Source organism: Aulonocara sp. 'chitande type north' Nkhata Bay, linkage group LG10 (assembly GCF_057382095.1).
Source record: "Aulonocara sp. 'chitande type north' Nkhata Bay isolate Kocher_YH1m ecotype deep benthic linkage group LG10, A_spYH_male_GT1.1, whole genome shotgun sequence".
In the NCBI taxonomy this organism is placed as follows: domain Eukaryota; kingdom Metazoa; phylum Chordata; class Actinopteri; order Cichliformes; family Cichlidae; genus Aulonocara; species Aulonocara sp. 'chitande type north' Nkhata Bay.
In genome coordinates, this window is record NC_141353.1 from 720,001 (window position 1) to 736,810 (window position 16,810).

General features: G+C 44.7%; 1 protein-coding gene across 4 annotated transcripts in view; it reads left to right on the top strand.

The window, feature by feature from the left end:
• Nucleotides 1–14,765, top strand: part of amot (angiomotin) — a 43,330-nt gene extending 28,565 nt beyond the window's left edge. For all 4 annotated transcript variants that reach the window (XM_086307655.1, XM_086307656.1, XM_086307654.1 and 1 more), the window contains 5 exons: nt 4,420–4,616; nt 5,904–6,032; nt 7,048–7,280; nt 7,377–7,631; nt 11,310–14,765. In XM_086307655.1, the coding sequence (XP_086163781.1) occupies nt 4,420–4,616; nt 5,904–6,032; nt 7,048–7,280; nt 7,377–7,631; nt 11,310–11,443 (948 nt within the window). In that variant the 3' untranslated portion in view covers nt 11,444–14,765. The remainder of the gene's footprint in view (nt 1–4,419; nt 4,617–5,903; nt 6,033–7,047; nt 7,281–7,376; nt 7,632–11,309) is intronic.
• The last annotated feature ends 2,045 nt before the right edge of the window (nt 14,766–16,810 follow it).

Here is a 16,810-nt window from a genome sequence, read left to right on the forward strand (position 1 = left end):
AGAGAACAGCACCACCAAGGCTGGAGACGGAGCAATACTGGAAGAGCATATGGGAGAAGGATGCAACCCATAACGGCAATGCTCAGTGGCTAGAGGATCTGAGGGCAGACCACAGCGACCTCCCTGAACAGGGTCCAGTAACCATCACAGTGGCAGATATCCAAGAAAGGGTCTCCAGTATGAAGAGTTGGACAGCACCAGGGCCCGACATGGTTCACGCCTACTGGCTGAAGAAGCTGACTGCACTCCACGAGCGCCTGGCAGCACAAATGAACCAGCTGCTAGTTAACGAGAGACACCCGGAATGGCTAACTGAAGGCCGGACGGTCCTGATCCCCAAGGACCCCAAGAAGGGACCGGTCCCCTCCAACTACCGACCAATAACCTGCCTCAGTACTACATGGAAGCTCCTGTCAGGCATCATATCGGCTAAGATGAACAGGCACATGGGTCAATACATGAGCGGGACACAGAAAGGAATTGGCAAGAATACCAGAGGCGCAAAACACCAGCTACTGGTAGACAGAACAGTCAGCCGAGACTGCAAGACCAGACTGACCAACCTGTGCACTGCCTGGATTGATTACAAGAAGGCCTATGACTCAATGCCCCACAGCTGGATACTGGAATGCCTAGAATTGTACAAGATCAATGGGACCCTAAGAGCCTTCATCAGGAACTCAATGGGGATGTGGCGTACAACACTAGAGGCCAACTCCAAGCCCATAGCACAAGTTACCATCAAGTGCGGGATCTACCAAGGAGATGCTCTGTCCCCACTGCTGTTCTGCATAGGCCTGAACCCCCTCAGTGAGATCATTAACAAGACTGGCTACGGATACCGACTACGGAACGGAGCAGTTGTCAGCCACCTCCTGTACATGGATGACATCAAGCTGTATGCCAAGAGTGAACGAGACATCGATTCACTGATCCACACTACCAGGCTATACAGCAATGACATTGGAATGTCGTTCGGACTGGAGAAGTGTAGTCGGATGGTAACAAAGAGAGGGAAGGTAGTCAGAACTGAGGGGATTGAACTACCAGAAGGCAACATTGCAGACATAGAGGACAGTTACAAGTACCTGGGGATCCTGCAGGCAAATGGGAACCATGAAGAGGCCGCTAGAAAGGCTGCAACCACCAAGTACCTGCAGAGGGTCAGGCAAGTCCTGAGGAGTCAGCTGAATGGTAAGAACAAGATCCGGGCCATCAACACATACGCCCTGCCCGTGATCAGGTACCCTGCTGGGGTAATAAGCTGGCCAAAGGAGGAGATAGAAGCCACTGACATAAAGACAAGAAAGCTCCTGACCATGCATGGAGGGTTTCACCCCAAGTCCAGCACCCTGAGGCTGTACGCTAAGCGGAAGGAAGGGGGCCGGGGACTGGTGAGTGTCAGCACCACAGTCCAGGATGAGACAAGGAACATCCAAGAATACATTGGGAAGATGGCCCCAACTGACCGAGTGCTCAGTGAATACCTCAGGCAGCAGAAACCCAAGAAAGAGGAGGGAGACGAGGAACCATCATGGAAGGACAGGCCCCTGCACGGTATGTACCACCGGCAGATAGAGGAGGTGGCTGATATCCAGAAATCCTACCAGTGGCTGGACAAAGCTGGACTGAAAGACAGCACAGAGGCACTAATCATGGCAGCACAAGAACAAGCTCTGAGTACAAGATCCATAGAGGCTGGGGTCTATCACACCAGGCAAGACCCCAGGTGCAGGCTGTGTAAAGATGCCCCAGAGACTATCCAGCACATAACAGCAGGGTGCAAGATGCTAGCAGGCAAGGCATACATGGAACGCCATAACCAAGTGGCCGGCATAGTGTACAGGAACATCTGTGCCGAGTATAACCTAGAAGTCCCGAGGTCAAAATGGGAGATGCCCCCAAGGGTGGTGGAGAATGACCGAGCTAAGATCCTGTGGGACTTCCAGATACAGACGGACAAAATGGTGGTGGCTAACCAACCGGACATAGTGGTGGTAGACAAACAGAAGAAGACGGCCGTAGTGATCGATGTAGCGGTTCCGAATGACAGCAATATCAGGAAGAAGGAACACGAGAAGCTGGAGAAATACCAAGGGCTCAGAGAAGAGCTCGAGAGGATGTGGAGGGTGAAGGTAACGGTGGTCCCCGTGGTAATCGGAGCACTAGGTGCGGTGACTCCCAAGCTAGGCGAGTGGCTCCAGCAGATCCCGGGAAAAACATCGGAGATCTCTGTCCAGAAGAGCGCAGTCCTGGGAACAGCTAAGATACTGCGCAGGACCCTCAAGCTCCCAGGCCTCTGGTAGAGGACCCGAGCTTGAAGGATAAACCGCCCGCAGGGGCGTGCTGGGTGTTTTTTTTTTTTATATATATATATATATATATTTCAGCAAGTCTGTTAAATACTAAATCTACACATACCTCACATACAGTATGAGCGAGATTGGACTTCCAACCCACAGGATCTTGGTTGGCTAACCAACCGGACATAGTGGTGGTAGACAAACAGAAGAAGACGGCCGTAGTGATCGATGTAGCGGTTCCGAATGACAGCAATATCAGGAAGAAGGAACACGAGAAGCTGGAGAAATACCAAGGGCTCAGAGAAGAGCTCGAGAGGATGTGGAGGGTGAAGGTAACGGTGGTCCCCGTGGTAATCGGAGCACTAGGTGCGGTGACTCCCAAGCTAGGCGAGTGGCTCCAGCAGATCCCGGGAACAACATCGGAGATCTCTGTCCAGAAGAGCGCAGTCCTGGGAACAGCTAAGATACTGCGCAGGACCCTCAAGCTCCCAGGCCTCTGGTAGAGGACGCGAGCTTGAAGGATAAACCGTCCGCAGTCAAAAGATTTAGAACAACCCAGTTTTTCCAGTTATTTATTTCTGTTCAAGTTGTTCAAATCCAATGAACAGCTCGAAATGGTAAAAAGGTAAGTGGGGACCTCCCAGAGGTTTAAAAAAAGGTAAGGTTACCCAAAACTGAAAAATAATGCACATTTCAGAAAATGGCCTTTTTCAGGGAACAAAAACAGGTTAACAATTTAAAGCTGCTCTGCAACAGTGGAGGTTGATCCAGCCGTGAAAGCTGGTGCTGCTAAGTCCTACAGCTGTTCCAAAAAGGCGATTAACAGTAGAAGACAGACCATCGTAACACTTATAAATGTAGGTCTGTCCTACAGAGAAACTGCAAAGAAAGTCAAGGCGTCAGTGAGTCCAGCTTCCTTCAAACTGTGACAGGAAGAGGTCTGCAGACCCAACGACACGACTGACTCAGACACACGTTCCTGGGAGTTAACAGCTGTGTGATGGCGGCTCACAGGACATCAGCTTCAAGCAGCTTCATAGTGGTCGTAGTGAGAAAGTCTCAGTTTCAGCTGTGAGGAGAAACTTCGAGCTGCAAGTTTAAGAGGACGAGCTGCAGCAAGAAAGCCAGACGTCAGAATAAGACAGAGGCTCGTCTGGGCCATGAAACATTGGACTGCTGAAGACTGGAAGATGGTTTCATGGACTGATGGATCAACATTTGAAATCTTCGGTTCATCATGCAGGATCTTTGCTGTGGAGTAGGTGGAAGGATGGATCCACAGTGTGTGGCATCGACTGTCAAACATGGAGGAGGAAGTGTGACGGTCTGGGGCTGTTTGCTGATCCAGGGTCTGTGACTCGTACAGAGTGAGAGGCTCCCTGAACCAGAACAGCTCCACAGCACTCTGCAGCTCCATGCAGGAGCCTCTGCAGCTCCATGCAGGAGCCTCTGCAGCTCCATGCAGGAGCCTCTGCAGCTCCATGCAGGAGCCTCTGCAGCTCCATGCAGGAGCCTCTGCTCAGTCAGAGGTTCATCCTACAGCAGGATAATCACCCAAACAGTCCAACTGTGCCAAGCTTGGAAACACGGAGTGTCCAGCACAGTCTCCAGACTCAAACCCCATCGAGCTGGTTTGGGATGAACTGGACAGAAGAGTGAAAGCAAAGCAGCTACAAGGTCCACGTTTATGGAACGTCTGCAGCAGACATGGGAGAAGATTTGATTTCTGTTGCAGACAGAAGCCACGGCTGTGTTCAGCTGTTATATCTGCCAAAGGAGGCGACTCTGATGAGTCAAAGTTTAAAATACACTCTGGTCTATAAACTGATTCCATGATTTATTTTTTCACTCCAGTTGCTTATTTGTTGGGTTTTTCTCTGTATCTATGAAGCGTCTTGAGGCGACTTTTGTTGTGATATGGCGCTATATAAATAAAATTGAATTGAATTGTACCATGCTTTCATTTCAGAGTGCAATGGAACATTAAACTGTGTAATTTTCAATGAAAAACTGGAAATATTGGGGTTTTCTAAAACCTTTGACCGGCAGAGAGAGAGAGAGAGAGTGTGTGTGTGTGTGTGTGTGTGTGTAAATAAAACACATACATCTCTTCCAGCGTCAAGGTGGTGTTCAAACCAGCGGTGTGATCTCGTCAGAATACAACACCACAGCTCTGATGGAACACCTGAGGGAGAAGGAGGAACGGATCCTGGCTCTGGAGGCTGACATGACCAAGTGGGAGCAGAAGTATTTAGAGGAAAGTGTAATGAGGCAGTTCGCCCTGGATGCTGCAGCGTCTGTTGCTACTCAGAGGTACATGTTTCAGGTTTTCGTAGTTTCATACGGTCTCTCAGCAACATTATTGCTTGTCTTAGTTGTTAGGATCTTGAAACACGAGATGTGTCGTGGTGCGTGCTCAGTCATCCAGGTAAGCAAATCCCAAAAGGCTGATTCTGTTCATCTGGACGTTTTCAGTGGGAGAAACGTTTCCTCGCTCATCCAGGTGACGTCTTCAGTCTCAGCTGACTGCAGGTTTCCACCTTACAAACAGGACATTTGCACAAAGACTGAAACCAGCTGACTGAATGAACAGTGGGCTGTGAGGTCAGTTTCTGTACTATAAGGTTGGGAAATCTGCATTTAGTGGAGACTGAAGACGTCACTTGGACAAAACATTTCTCTCAATTTTCTGGGACCATAGGAAAGCTGCCCCGCAAAACTCACAGCCATCTGAGCTTCTCTGGGCAAGAGGCGCAGCAGCTGTGCTGCCCCTTCAGTCTGTGGCCACCAAACATCAGCTGTGACTGGGAATCAGTGATTTCTATAACCGATTCAACTCTGATTCACAAGGTCTGATCTGATTCGATTTTGACTCAGTCAGAAATACTATAATTATGATCATTTATCACTACATATCCATATTTTATATCTATGTATAAATAAAATAAATAAATACTCTGCAGTAGATCACAAACTGAAGAAAACCATGACTCGTGAACATTACCTGATGCTGCAGAAGTGAAGCAGAGCAGAGTCACGTTTAGCTTTTGGCAGAATTTGTAAAAGTTTAAATTTCTTTGGTATCGAACAGCAGAAATGAGGTTTTCTTGTCAGAGAAATAAGAGCCTCGGGCTTGATGGGGCAGTTACACACTTTAAGCTGCTAGTTCACTTTTTGTTTCATTTTTAACAACAAACTCTGGTTTCGTAGCTTTGTGGCAGCTGTTAAACCAGAGCAAATACATAACAGTAAATATTTAATGTTTAAATATGATCTGCCTGAGATGTTAAAAATGTCAGAAGTGTAATCACTGCTGTAGTTCATGCTATTACGCACCTGTTGGAGGAAGGTACAATATGGCCAAAGCCATTGCACAGAGAAAGTGTGCATCATTACCAACAAGGGCCCATCCTAAAACTGTAGCTCTACACCTGCTCTGGAGCTCCTATTCAAAGAAGGTTGCTGCTCACCTGAGAGGTGGCTGTCATTGTTTTCCTGATGCGATCATCCAGTCGTCATCCTCGGAACAATAAGGACCAACAGTCTGTTTAAGAGAAACCCCAGGATGGGTGTGAGCCACTCCTGTCCTTGTTTGTGCAGGGATACGTCTGCTACGATGATCAGCCACTCTCCTAGCAGCAGCTACGACACATCAGTGGAGGCTCGAATCCAGAAGGAAGAGGAGGAGATTCTGATGGCCAATCGGCGCTGTCTGGACATGGAAAGCAGGTAAACTGCTCCTCTGCAAAGGGCTGTTTGATTATGTCAGGGTGTGCAAACAGATGGAGAGAGCGTCATGGGCTGCTTCTGTGCAGAGCTGTGTTTGTGGTGTGAAAGCATTCGGGTATAGAAAAGTGTTACCACTTCATACCACGGTACCTGCTTTCATCGTAGATTGAAGCCATCGTATTATATTCAGGCTGCACTTGTTTTTGTATCTTGTATGTAATCAAGCTCATTCTTTATTCTGCTGTTTGTTAACTTTCTCAGCGGTTTGTGTCTTTTACCCTCTTGGACCTGCGTCCACATGTGGACTTCACAGTTTGGGTTGTCTAGACCACAATACTAAATTTTGCTCTACAAGGGCCTGAGATCCACTTACGAGGACGTTATCCTGCCACTGCTGTGTAAAACAAATGTAAATGGACTGATTCTCATGCAGCGCTTTTCTACTCTCCCGGAGTACTCGCAGCGCTCTATACAACACGCCACATTCACCCAATCACACCCATACTCACAAGCACTGACTCTAAACTGAGTGCTTTTCTAACGACATTCACACTCCGATGGACGCATCCGAGAGCAGCTTGGGGTTGGTATCTTGCCCAGGGATACTTGGCATGCAGACTGGAGGAGCCAGGGATCGAACCACCGATCAGTAGGTGACCTGCTCTGCCTCCTGAGCTACAGCAATCAAATGTCCTCATAGGTGGAACTAATTTTTCTAAGAAACAAAAATCGGTTAAAAAGATAATTCTTTGTTTTACATTCGTCAGGCCCCAATCAGCCCAAATAGCAAAGAGAAATTAAAAATGCATGAAAGAGTTTGGGTCTCAGGGGGTTAATGGTCAGTAAGACTAGAGAAGCGTTATATAAATTCAAGTACATATTGTGTTTATTCTATCGAGCTAAGTTGTTTTTAGTGTAATTTTATGATAAATGATTTCTTATTTTAAAAATCAATCCATGATTTAGTTTCAGTCACAGCCAGACATTAACTGTGGCTGCGTCTGCTCTGATCCAGGATAAAGAATCTGCACGCCCAGATCATTGAGAAGGACGCCATGATTAAGGTGCTTCACCAGCGCTCTAGGAAGGAGCCTGTTAAGTCTGATGCACCATCTGCCATGAGGCCCTCCAAGTCCTTGATGTCCATCTCCAACACGGGTGGTTCTGGATTGCTCTCTCACAACTTGGGACTGAGTAGCTCTCCAATCACTGAAGAACGTAAGGACACGAGTTGGAAGGGCAGTCTGGGTAAGAAGCAGCAGTCGGTGCAGAGGTTTTAGCCCATGTGACTATTTCATGTACATGACTTCATTCTGAGGAGCACTTGTTCTCATGTTCCTCCAGGGGTTCTGCTCGGTCCCGAGTTTCGCATGGAGTCTCTCAGGACGGAGTCGATGTCGTCGTCTCCCTCCCCGGTCCTTCCTTCTACACCGATGACTGCAGGACACTCAAAGACAGGCAGCAGAGACAGTTACACGCAGACCGACAAGGGCCACAGTCAGGACACCAGCAAGCCCAGCACTCCGGCTCTGCAGAGCATGACGCTGCCAGCTCGCCTGTCCAGTCCCAGTCCCGTCTACATCCCTGACCGCATAGCAGGTCAGCCTCTTTGTGACAGACTCACAGCCAGCTATATTTTACCTTCACAACAGAAGTCAGTCCACATGCTTCCTTTTTGTGCACTGGAAAGTAAAGACAGTGCGTTTCTACTCGTAGTGAGCATGTAAGAGCTTTTTCTACTACAAGCCACACTCACCCATTTACAGTCACATGCTTACAGCGCTTTATTCTATACCTGTAAATGCTTTAGATCTGCCACACATTACCTAAGACTGTCCAAGGATAACGCCACATGCAGCCTGGACGAGCTCGCTGGCTTTGCAAAGCCACCCCTGTGGTTCAGGGTCAACTGGACCTCTGAGACGTCTCATTCTTCCATATTAAAAAAACATTAACACATCAGACGGCCCTTTGCTCTCTCCCTCCCTGTCGATTCTTCACTGTCCCATTCAATAAAGGCCAAAAATACATCCATATAGATACAGATATAGATCTCTATTGGATTTAGGTAAGGTGAGTCAGTCATTGGTCATCAATTTGGAGGATTAAGAAATCTCCAGCCTCAAGTGATGACACTGTCACTTGAGGCTGGAGATTGTTGTGCACCAGGAGGAACCCAGAACCTGCTGCACCAGCATAAATACGAGGAGGGAAAACCATCCCTGTCCTTCTACGTGTGCACCTGTTGTTAATTTCATTGACACCAAAGCAGCTGACCCTGATTTACAACCACTGACCAGATCAACGTCACAGAAGTTTACCTGACCAGTTGCTGTACTCTGGTCAGTGTTCCTTTAATTGTTTTTACGTAGTGCACTATAAAATTGACAAAAATCATAATCTCAGAAGGGCTGAGGAGCAAATATTGCTTGTTCTTCTACAACACAGTGACGCAGAGTTAGCACCATCGCCTCAAGACAAGGGTGACCTGGATTTGTATCCACCAGTCGGCTGGGCCGTTCTGTGTGAAGCTTGCATGTTCTCTGTGAGGCTTCATGGGTTCTCTTCAGGTTTCTCCTGCAGGCCAAAGAAATGCACTCACAGCCTTTGTCGTGACATTCAGATCTGAGCTAAGGTGCTTCCTGTTTCCACTGTTCATCTGTCAGATGTGTCTACAACTTGACTGGAGTCCACCTGTGGTAAATTCAGTTTACTGGACTTGATCTGGAAAGTACACACCTGTCTCTGTAAGCTCCAAACCATGGACAGGTGTCAGAGCACCAACCAAGCCATGAAGTCCAAAGAATTGTCTGTAGACCTCAGTGACAGGATTGTATCGAGGCACAGGTCTGCAGAAGGGTACGAAGAGATTCTGCAGCATTGAAGGTCCCAATGAGTACAGTGGACTCCATTATCCATAGATGGGAGACATTTGGAGCCACCAGGACTCTACCTGGAGCTGGAGGTGTCCAAGAACCTGATGGTCACTCTGACAGAGCTCCAGTGTTGCTCTGTGGACAGAGAACCTTCCAGAAGTCCAACCATTTCTGCAGCACCAATCAGGCCTGTATGGTAGAGTCATCAGACTGAGCCCACTCCTCAGTAGAAGGTGACGGCTCACCTGGAGTTTCCCAGAAAGCACCTAAAGGATTCTCAGACCACGAGAAGCACAATTCTTTACCCATCTAATAAAAGTTTAGATTTTCATGAACGAGACACTCTCATGACTCATGGAGTGATGCCACTAACCAGCCAATCAGTGGCATGCAGTCTGATGACATCACATTTTAGTACCTGCTCGGATCACTTTTTTTAGTACCTGGTACCAGGTATCACCTAAAGGAAAACTGTGGCAAGTCGATCCAAGTCATACTAATGGAAACGGGGCTATTGTAGTAAACAAAATAAACAGTAGAGCAAACATATGAACCAACCGACGTCATCTGATACATAGTTTAGATTTTGGAGACAGACACTATCTCTACTTTTAAGATTAGGCTTAAAACTTCCCTTTTTGCTAAAGCATATAGTTAGGGCTGGACCAGGTCACTTTGTCCACTCACCCTTCTCACTGTCACCAAAGCACTTGCTCGGAGGGGGTTACTTGATTGTTTTCTTTGTAATATTGTAGGGTCTTTACCTTGCATATATTTTGTCAAATCGCAGAGCTAATCGCACCGTTCATCACTTGGCCAATAAAATCCCTACAATGAAGCGTGGTTCTGTGGGGATATTTCTCAGCTGCAGCACTGGGCTGTTCAGTGAATGTCCTTAGGTGGGCCAGCCAGAGCCCAGAACTGAGCCTGATAAAGGTTCTGCAAAGAAAAATGGGGGGAAAGTGCCCAATAGGGCTGCTACGATTAGTCGACGACTGATTTAATAGTCGACGCGTCGTTTGAAGCTTTGTAAGATCCCAAAAGACGCAGGAATAAGTAGCAGGATTTAAGAGTGTAATAACGGACTGAAACAGAAGATGGCAGCACTGCATGTACAAGGATGCCAGCTGCCGTTAAACCCCAAAGAAGAAGAAGCTGTGTCCCAGAATTCATAGCACGGCCCAGCGCAGTTTCCAACAATGGCGGCAGCTAGCTAGTTTTAATATTACTCTTATTATTCTTTCTGGGTCACAAAATAAACGTTTAACATATTTTCAGGCGAGAATGTAGCTGTGTAAACCTCAAATATCTGCTCAGTTTATCAAGACACCACATATTTTCAAAAGCGCTCCGACGTTTTCGGAGACGTCTGTTACCCACTAGCTCGATAGCTAGCCGGGGTTTAACGCTCACTAGAGCCGTGAGAACACCGGACTCCCGGCTAATCGTTTTCAAACCCACCGCCATCTTTCTCTACTCAGGTTAAACATGATATATGAGTCACTTAGATAACTTAAAAATGTTGTTGTTTGGCTTTTTTTTTTTAGTATTTTATTTGTTCCTGAGTAAATCAGTTTGTCTGAGATTAAAGTTTTCACACAGCTGAATAAACGTCAAGCAGACAGCTGATTATCAGAAGTGTGAGATGCTCCAGAATTTACTCCGGTGTCCTGTTATATTTTAGATAGCAAGGAGTTTATTAAACTTCACCGAAACAATCTGCAAATTTCAATAAAATTTAATAAACTATCATCTTGTCTTTATTTTTAGTTAGCACAGACCTGAAACACTTAAAGCTGTAAGCTAATGATAGTTATATAAGAGCAGATGCTGCTGGTGCAATAAGCTGTAGTTTTACGTCTAATGGATGATGATCTGATTAGTCGACTAATCGCAAAAATAATCGGTGACTGGTCGACTATCAACATAATCGTTTGTGGCAGCCCTAGTGCCCAACAATAGATTTGCCAAGCTTAGAATCATAAAGACTGGAGGCTGTAGCGCACAGTACTGAGCAAAGAGCGTGAATACTTCTGTTATATTTGGGGCTTTATTTTTAACTAATTCCAAGCAAGCGTTTTTTCCACTTTGGCATCATGTTGTATTGTGTGAACATGAAGCAAGTAATCTCTTTGAGAGTATACAACAACCTGTTACGAGGTGCTTTATGAAGGTAAAAATACCGGTAGTGGCTCACGGTTTAGAAATCATTTAAAAGTATGTATGTATGCAACACACACTCCTGGCAACATTATCACAGTTAATGTAACGTTTTGTTGTGATATTGTGTAACGTGATGTAATGTCAACATGTGAAGGATCTATAAGATTCGAGGTGTACACAGCAGACAGGATCAGAGGAGAAATGTTCTCATCAGTCTTTCACTGTCACATTTGTGTAGATGCTCAGGCGTTTCACACCAGCACGCTGGAGCGCAGACTTCCCATCCAGGCCCACCCACAGCATCAGTCAGCTCCTCCAGCACAGTCGAGCCAACAAGAAGCAGACACAGATATGGTGGAGATCCTCATCTGACCACTTCATCTCCTGAGAAACGCACAGCTGTGTGGGAGCTCCGTCAGCGCAGACGACCTGCAGCTCTCGTTTTCATACCTTTGTGTTTACAGGCATGTTCATTCAGACACTTTTACATCAGCTCCAGTCCTTCGCTGAATCAGTGTTCATCGATATCTTTAAAGGAAATCAGCCCGTTGCAGCACCCCCAAGCGCTTTTTCTTGAATGTGAGTTTAAATTAAGTGGTGACTGGAATTTAAGAATGTCAGTGATCATGTGATTCCTTTTGTCCGTGCCATTCGTGCTCCTGTGTTCACAGTGATGGCGTTGCATGGAAGTTAAATAGCTTTATGGACTAAGTAAGCATAAATCCTTGTCATGTTGTGTCCATGCACGTGAATGACACATGTTGTTCCTGACTGTACATAACTGTGTTTATAGCTGCACCTCTAAGGTAAATATTTCACTTGTTGTCACTCTGCCCTGGGGGTTCAGTGTTACTGTTAATAGGTCAATACGTCACTGTGTATGGCACCAGTAGTATTTCAGCACATTGCCAAGCTTAACGTGTAACTTTTTTCCCTCTTGCAGCCACTAATGCACCATCTATATAACATTTATGTGTGTAATAGTGAGTTTTCTTCTTTAAACTACCGACATGAGCAGGTCAGCAAACACCCTTCACTCTGAAACTGGCCCACACGGTGCCCCTGTGCTTCATCCAAACAGGCGAACCCTGGATTGCGTCCATGCCGTGCACATCACTGTTTCGAGTCAGGGTTTCACACGCACACCTGTCTGCCTTTGACCTCAGCAGTAAGGGTGGGACAGCTTAGTTAAGCTTTCACGACCTCCCTCTGTGGAGGAATTTCCTTCACCATGTTACGGTCTGTGTTGTAAGAACATGTGGAGCTTTCTTTTAGTACGTTGCATATCATTTCAAAAAAGTGACACAAGCGTTTAGTTCTTGAGAATCTTTACATTTCTGACACTTTTATTACCAGATTTCTCCAAATGACTCACTAAGGGTCAGTGCCTCGATGCCTGGCTCCTCCTCTGCAAGCAGCTCACCCCCGACGTGCCCCCAGTGCATCCATCAGGTGTTGGATGAAAGCACTGTATAGATGTGTGTGTTACTGGGTGAATCAGAAAAGGCACTGTATAATATCAGTGCACTGAATGTCTCTATGTATCACTTTGGTAAGTTGTCAGGCTGGTTTTTGCACACGAGTGTGTTGCTCTGTATTAGCGAGCTAGTTTCCACCCACCGTGTCATCATCCTGAACAAAAGTAACTGAATGGATTTGAACTCGACCTGTAAAACAAAAAGCTTTGTATACATGACATAAAACTTTAACCTTCAGCAGGCAGCACATGCTCAGTCTCTGAAAATAAACTTTCCTCACATAAAGAATCTGATTCAGATAATTATGTTCAGCAAAAATAATATTTTAAGACAAAAGTATCCAACTATTTATCTTCTGTGAAGTTCTTCAGCCTCATTAGATATGAGTATATGCAGGAGTGCTGCTGCTCGAGTAAATGCACAGACATATTGGTCTCCATCAGTATGACTGTCCGCATTTGTATCCATGTTACTGTAGTGCTGCTCCAGCCTGATGTCACCAATGTAAGTAACTGAGCTGATTCACACGGCTAATATCACAATTATGGAAAAGTAGTTTTATTATTCAAGCTGTCATCTAACAGTATCCAATAAAACTGTACCAAAGAATGGCAAGCAAAATAACGTCATTTCAGTGGGACGGCAATATCATTTCACTACAAATAGTTAATATCATCAGGTTAAATGAACACTTTTCCCACCATTGCAGAATATTTTAGGATATTTACTCTCCACTCTTACTTATTTCCTCTTGTTTGAGATTCCTGAATTGTAATCTGTCTGTAATATCCACGTCTACACGTTGGGACCATCCAAAACTAGCTCATGACACAGTTTCTTTTCTTCGTTTCTTGGTTTCACATTTGGTAAAGTTGCACGTCTTTGTTTCGCCCTGTCATGAGGTGAACTCGTGTATGAATCAAGCTGCTTTGCTTTCTGGTGTAGAACAATGAAAGCTGTTAAACTGCGACAGAGTTCAGTCTGGTGTGAACTCTGTCGCAGTAAATCTGTCAGGCGGCTCATAAAGGTCTGTTACTGGTTCATGTTATTCATCGGGTGTTAAAGAGGTTATGGAAATGATGCTAAAACACAACACAGTGTTGGTGCATACGTGTTTATTAGTTTCTACCATTAGTATAGTATTATGCATGCATTATAAAGTATTGATGTTTCATGTGGGCTCAGTTGAAAGTTTGATGACAAAGGACCCTGTGGGCCCTCAGGTGGGATCACTGAGAACTTCAGGATATTATGAATGTCTCCTTTCAAGTCCTGGATGCCTAATAAGTATTTAGTTCTATTATTTTACCAAATTTCAGTGTTGTCCAGTTTAATTTCTGGTTTTACAATTATAGTCGCAGGACTCTCGAGGAATTTCAGAAAACACTGGAGAATACCAAAGGTTCTCATCAGAACACCAGTAGTTCTCCACTTTGAGAGAAGAGTAAGAAAACCAGCATTTTCGAACGATCCTTAAAAATCACTCGAATTGAAAAAATTTTTAGAAATGAACTGTGAGTAAGTGACAGCTCATTTATTGCAGAGATGCCTGTTAACATTGCTCCTGCAGCTGGGATCTGTGCTCTTCAGTCTTTAGGATGTGCGTCTCTCATCCCATCTGAGGATGTCCTCGGTCCTGCCCCACCTGTATTTCCAAAGCTTCCACTGTGTTCATAGCTGCTTTTTGTTTAAACAAGTCAAATCTTTTGAAAGCATTTCCTCCTACAGCATATTTAGTTAGTAATCTCAAGTTACATTAGTTCCTCTGCACTTTCCATCAAATAAAGTACAATTTGTTAAGGATTGCAGTCTGTACCAGGCACATGCCCTAACATATTTATTAATTCATGATTATCTCTGCATGTAACACCTTCAAAGACTGAAGTGGCTGTCACATTTATTGCACATTGTGATTATAAATCTCCCATAATGTGACAAATGCCTGGCAAAGAACACACGTAACAAAATGTCTTGTATTGTAGTTCTTGACGTTCTTTTTAGGCCGTTTTTTACGCGCTCCTTAATTTTGTTATTGCTGTACAATCAAAATATACAGAATATAACTCTCTCCTTCTATATTGTATCTTGGTATGAAGTCACTGATTTATGTACTTTTGGATTTGAAACTTGGTCCTTCTCCAAATGTTTTTTTATTATCTTTTATGAAGTGAGTATTACTTTAACTGTTGTTAAATAAATTAATGCTGAGGCTTCAAGGTTGTTTCGGATGTTTTACATGGACACACCTTGTCTGTGAAGGTTCTCGGTCATCCTGATTGTGACGCACACCCGTTTTCACACCTTGTGATTAGGTAGAGGATCATCAGGAGGTCCATTGTCCCTCTTGGAGGGACACTCCCATAGGGCTTAAGGCTACGTCCACACTAGCCCAGATAAATTTGAAAACGGCGTCTTCCTCTGAAAACGCTCCGCGTCCATCGTTTTCACAGAGTTGTGCGTCCACATTGAAACGGCCGAAAACGCTTATGTTCCAGTCCTGCGCATGCGTGAAACGCAAGAAGATTCAGCCTGCCTCATTTCTGTCTGCCGCTTATTCACTTCCAGCTCTTTGAAACATCACGGCAAAATGTCAAGGAAAAGCACCGAGTTTTTAAATGGACTCACAATGAGGTGGAGTTGTTGCTGCGAGTAACACAAAAGTATAAAGTTGCAAAAGCGAGCGAGAGGTAAAGAATTTGAGGAAAAGCTCTCTGGAGCACGCACAGACTGATATTAATCTTTAATAGGGCTGTCAAACCTGAGAGCAAACAAAACAACTGCTGTGTAACGCCCTCCGCTATCTTAGTTTAATTGGTCACATGACTGCATCACATGACTAACGTGTCATTGTTTTAGAAAGTCTGCGTTTTCGCTGTCCACGCTGCGACGCGAAAGCACAGTTTTCGAGAGCGTTTTGAAAACGATGCGTTTTCCATCAGCGAAACGGCCATCTCAGTGTGGACGGGAGGCCGAAACGGAGAGAAAACGGTGCGTTTTTTAAAACAAAAATGCGTTAGTGTGGACGTAGCCTAAATCTGGGACCCTCCACCTTTTGACCCTAGAACTGAAGAAGCTTCTCGGAGGTGAAACATCTTCAAGCAGCTTAAAGAAGTTCAGACACATTTCTTTCCAAGCTCCTTAGACATGGAAACACCTTCTATTCAGTGCACATTAGTCACCATCAATACTGTAATCACATAAGATCAAATCCAGTTATTGTTGCCTCACATTAACTCATAGTTTCTCTCAGAATAAGCTTTTTAATGCTTTTATACTTGAAAATTATTTATCTGGTTTGGCATAATGTAGCACAAAAACAGTAAAACTGCAACTTTTGACGTTAAATTTCTTCCACTAATGGATCTGAATCTGATAAAGTACAAAGTGAATGACTTTGTGTTGATATGTGAACAAAATATAACATTAATAAAATGACACATTAACTGGCAATGCATCTCAGGTGACGTTACAAAGCAAAGCAAAGGTAGTTTCAACACTAGATCATTTCTACACCACTCTGCATTTAATCATTAGTTATTATTTTCCACAGTGGGTCTTTTGTCCTGTTTCCTTCTCCCACGCGATGAAGGCAAATGGCTGCCCCTCCCTGAGCTTCACCTTGACACACCTAAAATCTGTGTGAACATTTTGTGCATTAAAAACATTTTTCAGACTCACCTATGCTTAATGCAGCCAATCACAGCAATCTCGCAATTTTAATGGACGAATTTGCAACAATGTTTTTTCCAACCAAGCTCAATTTTCCGGATATTTCTTATCCGAATAAGCAGATCTTAATAATTAGATCACTGCATTTGCATACTTATTCTATTGTGTATATAGTATTCTTTCTATTTTGTTTAATATGTTATTCTGTTTATCTTATTCTATTCTATTGTTTTTCTTTTTCACTGTTCTTGTGGGAATGTTTTGGTCACGGCTGAAAGTACGTGTGGAACTAATAAAGGTTTATTTTATCTCAAATGGGAAACTAATACTACTGTATTTTACCTTGGACACACAGCTAGACGCTGATCCAGGTCGATCGGCTCTCTCAAATGATTTCTTCAGATGTGGTCCCAACTCTGCTAACAACAGCTCAAACTACCCTGCTGACAAATATGGACACAAACTGCCGTGGTACTGCTTCAGCTCCTGGATTAAACCATGAAATTCTCCCTACAGTTCCCTTCTCATAAGAAATGGATGAGCCCAGACTCGTTTGGCTTCCCTTCATTGGCTTCCTGTTAAATCCAGAATT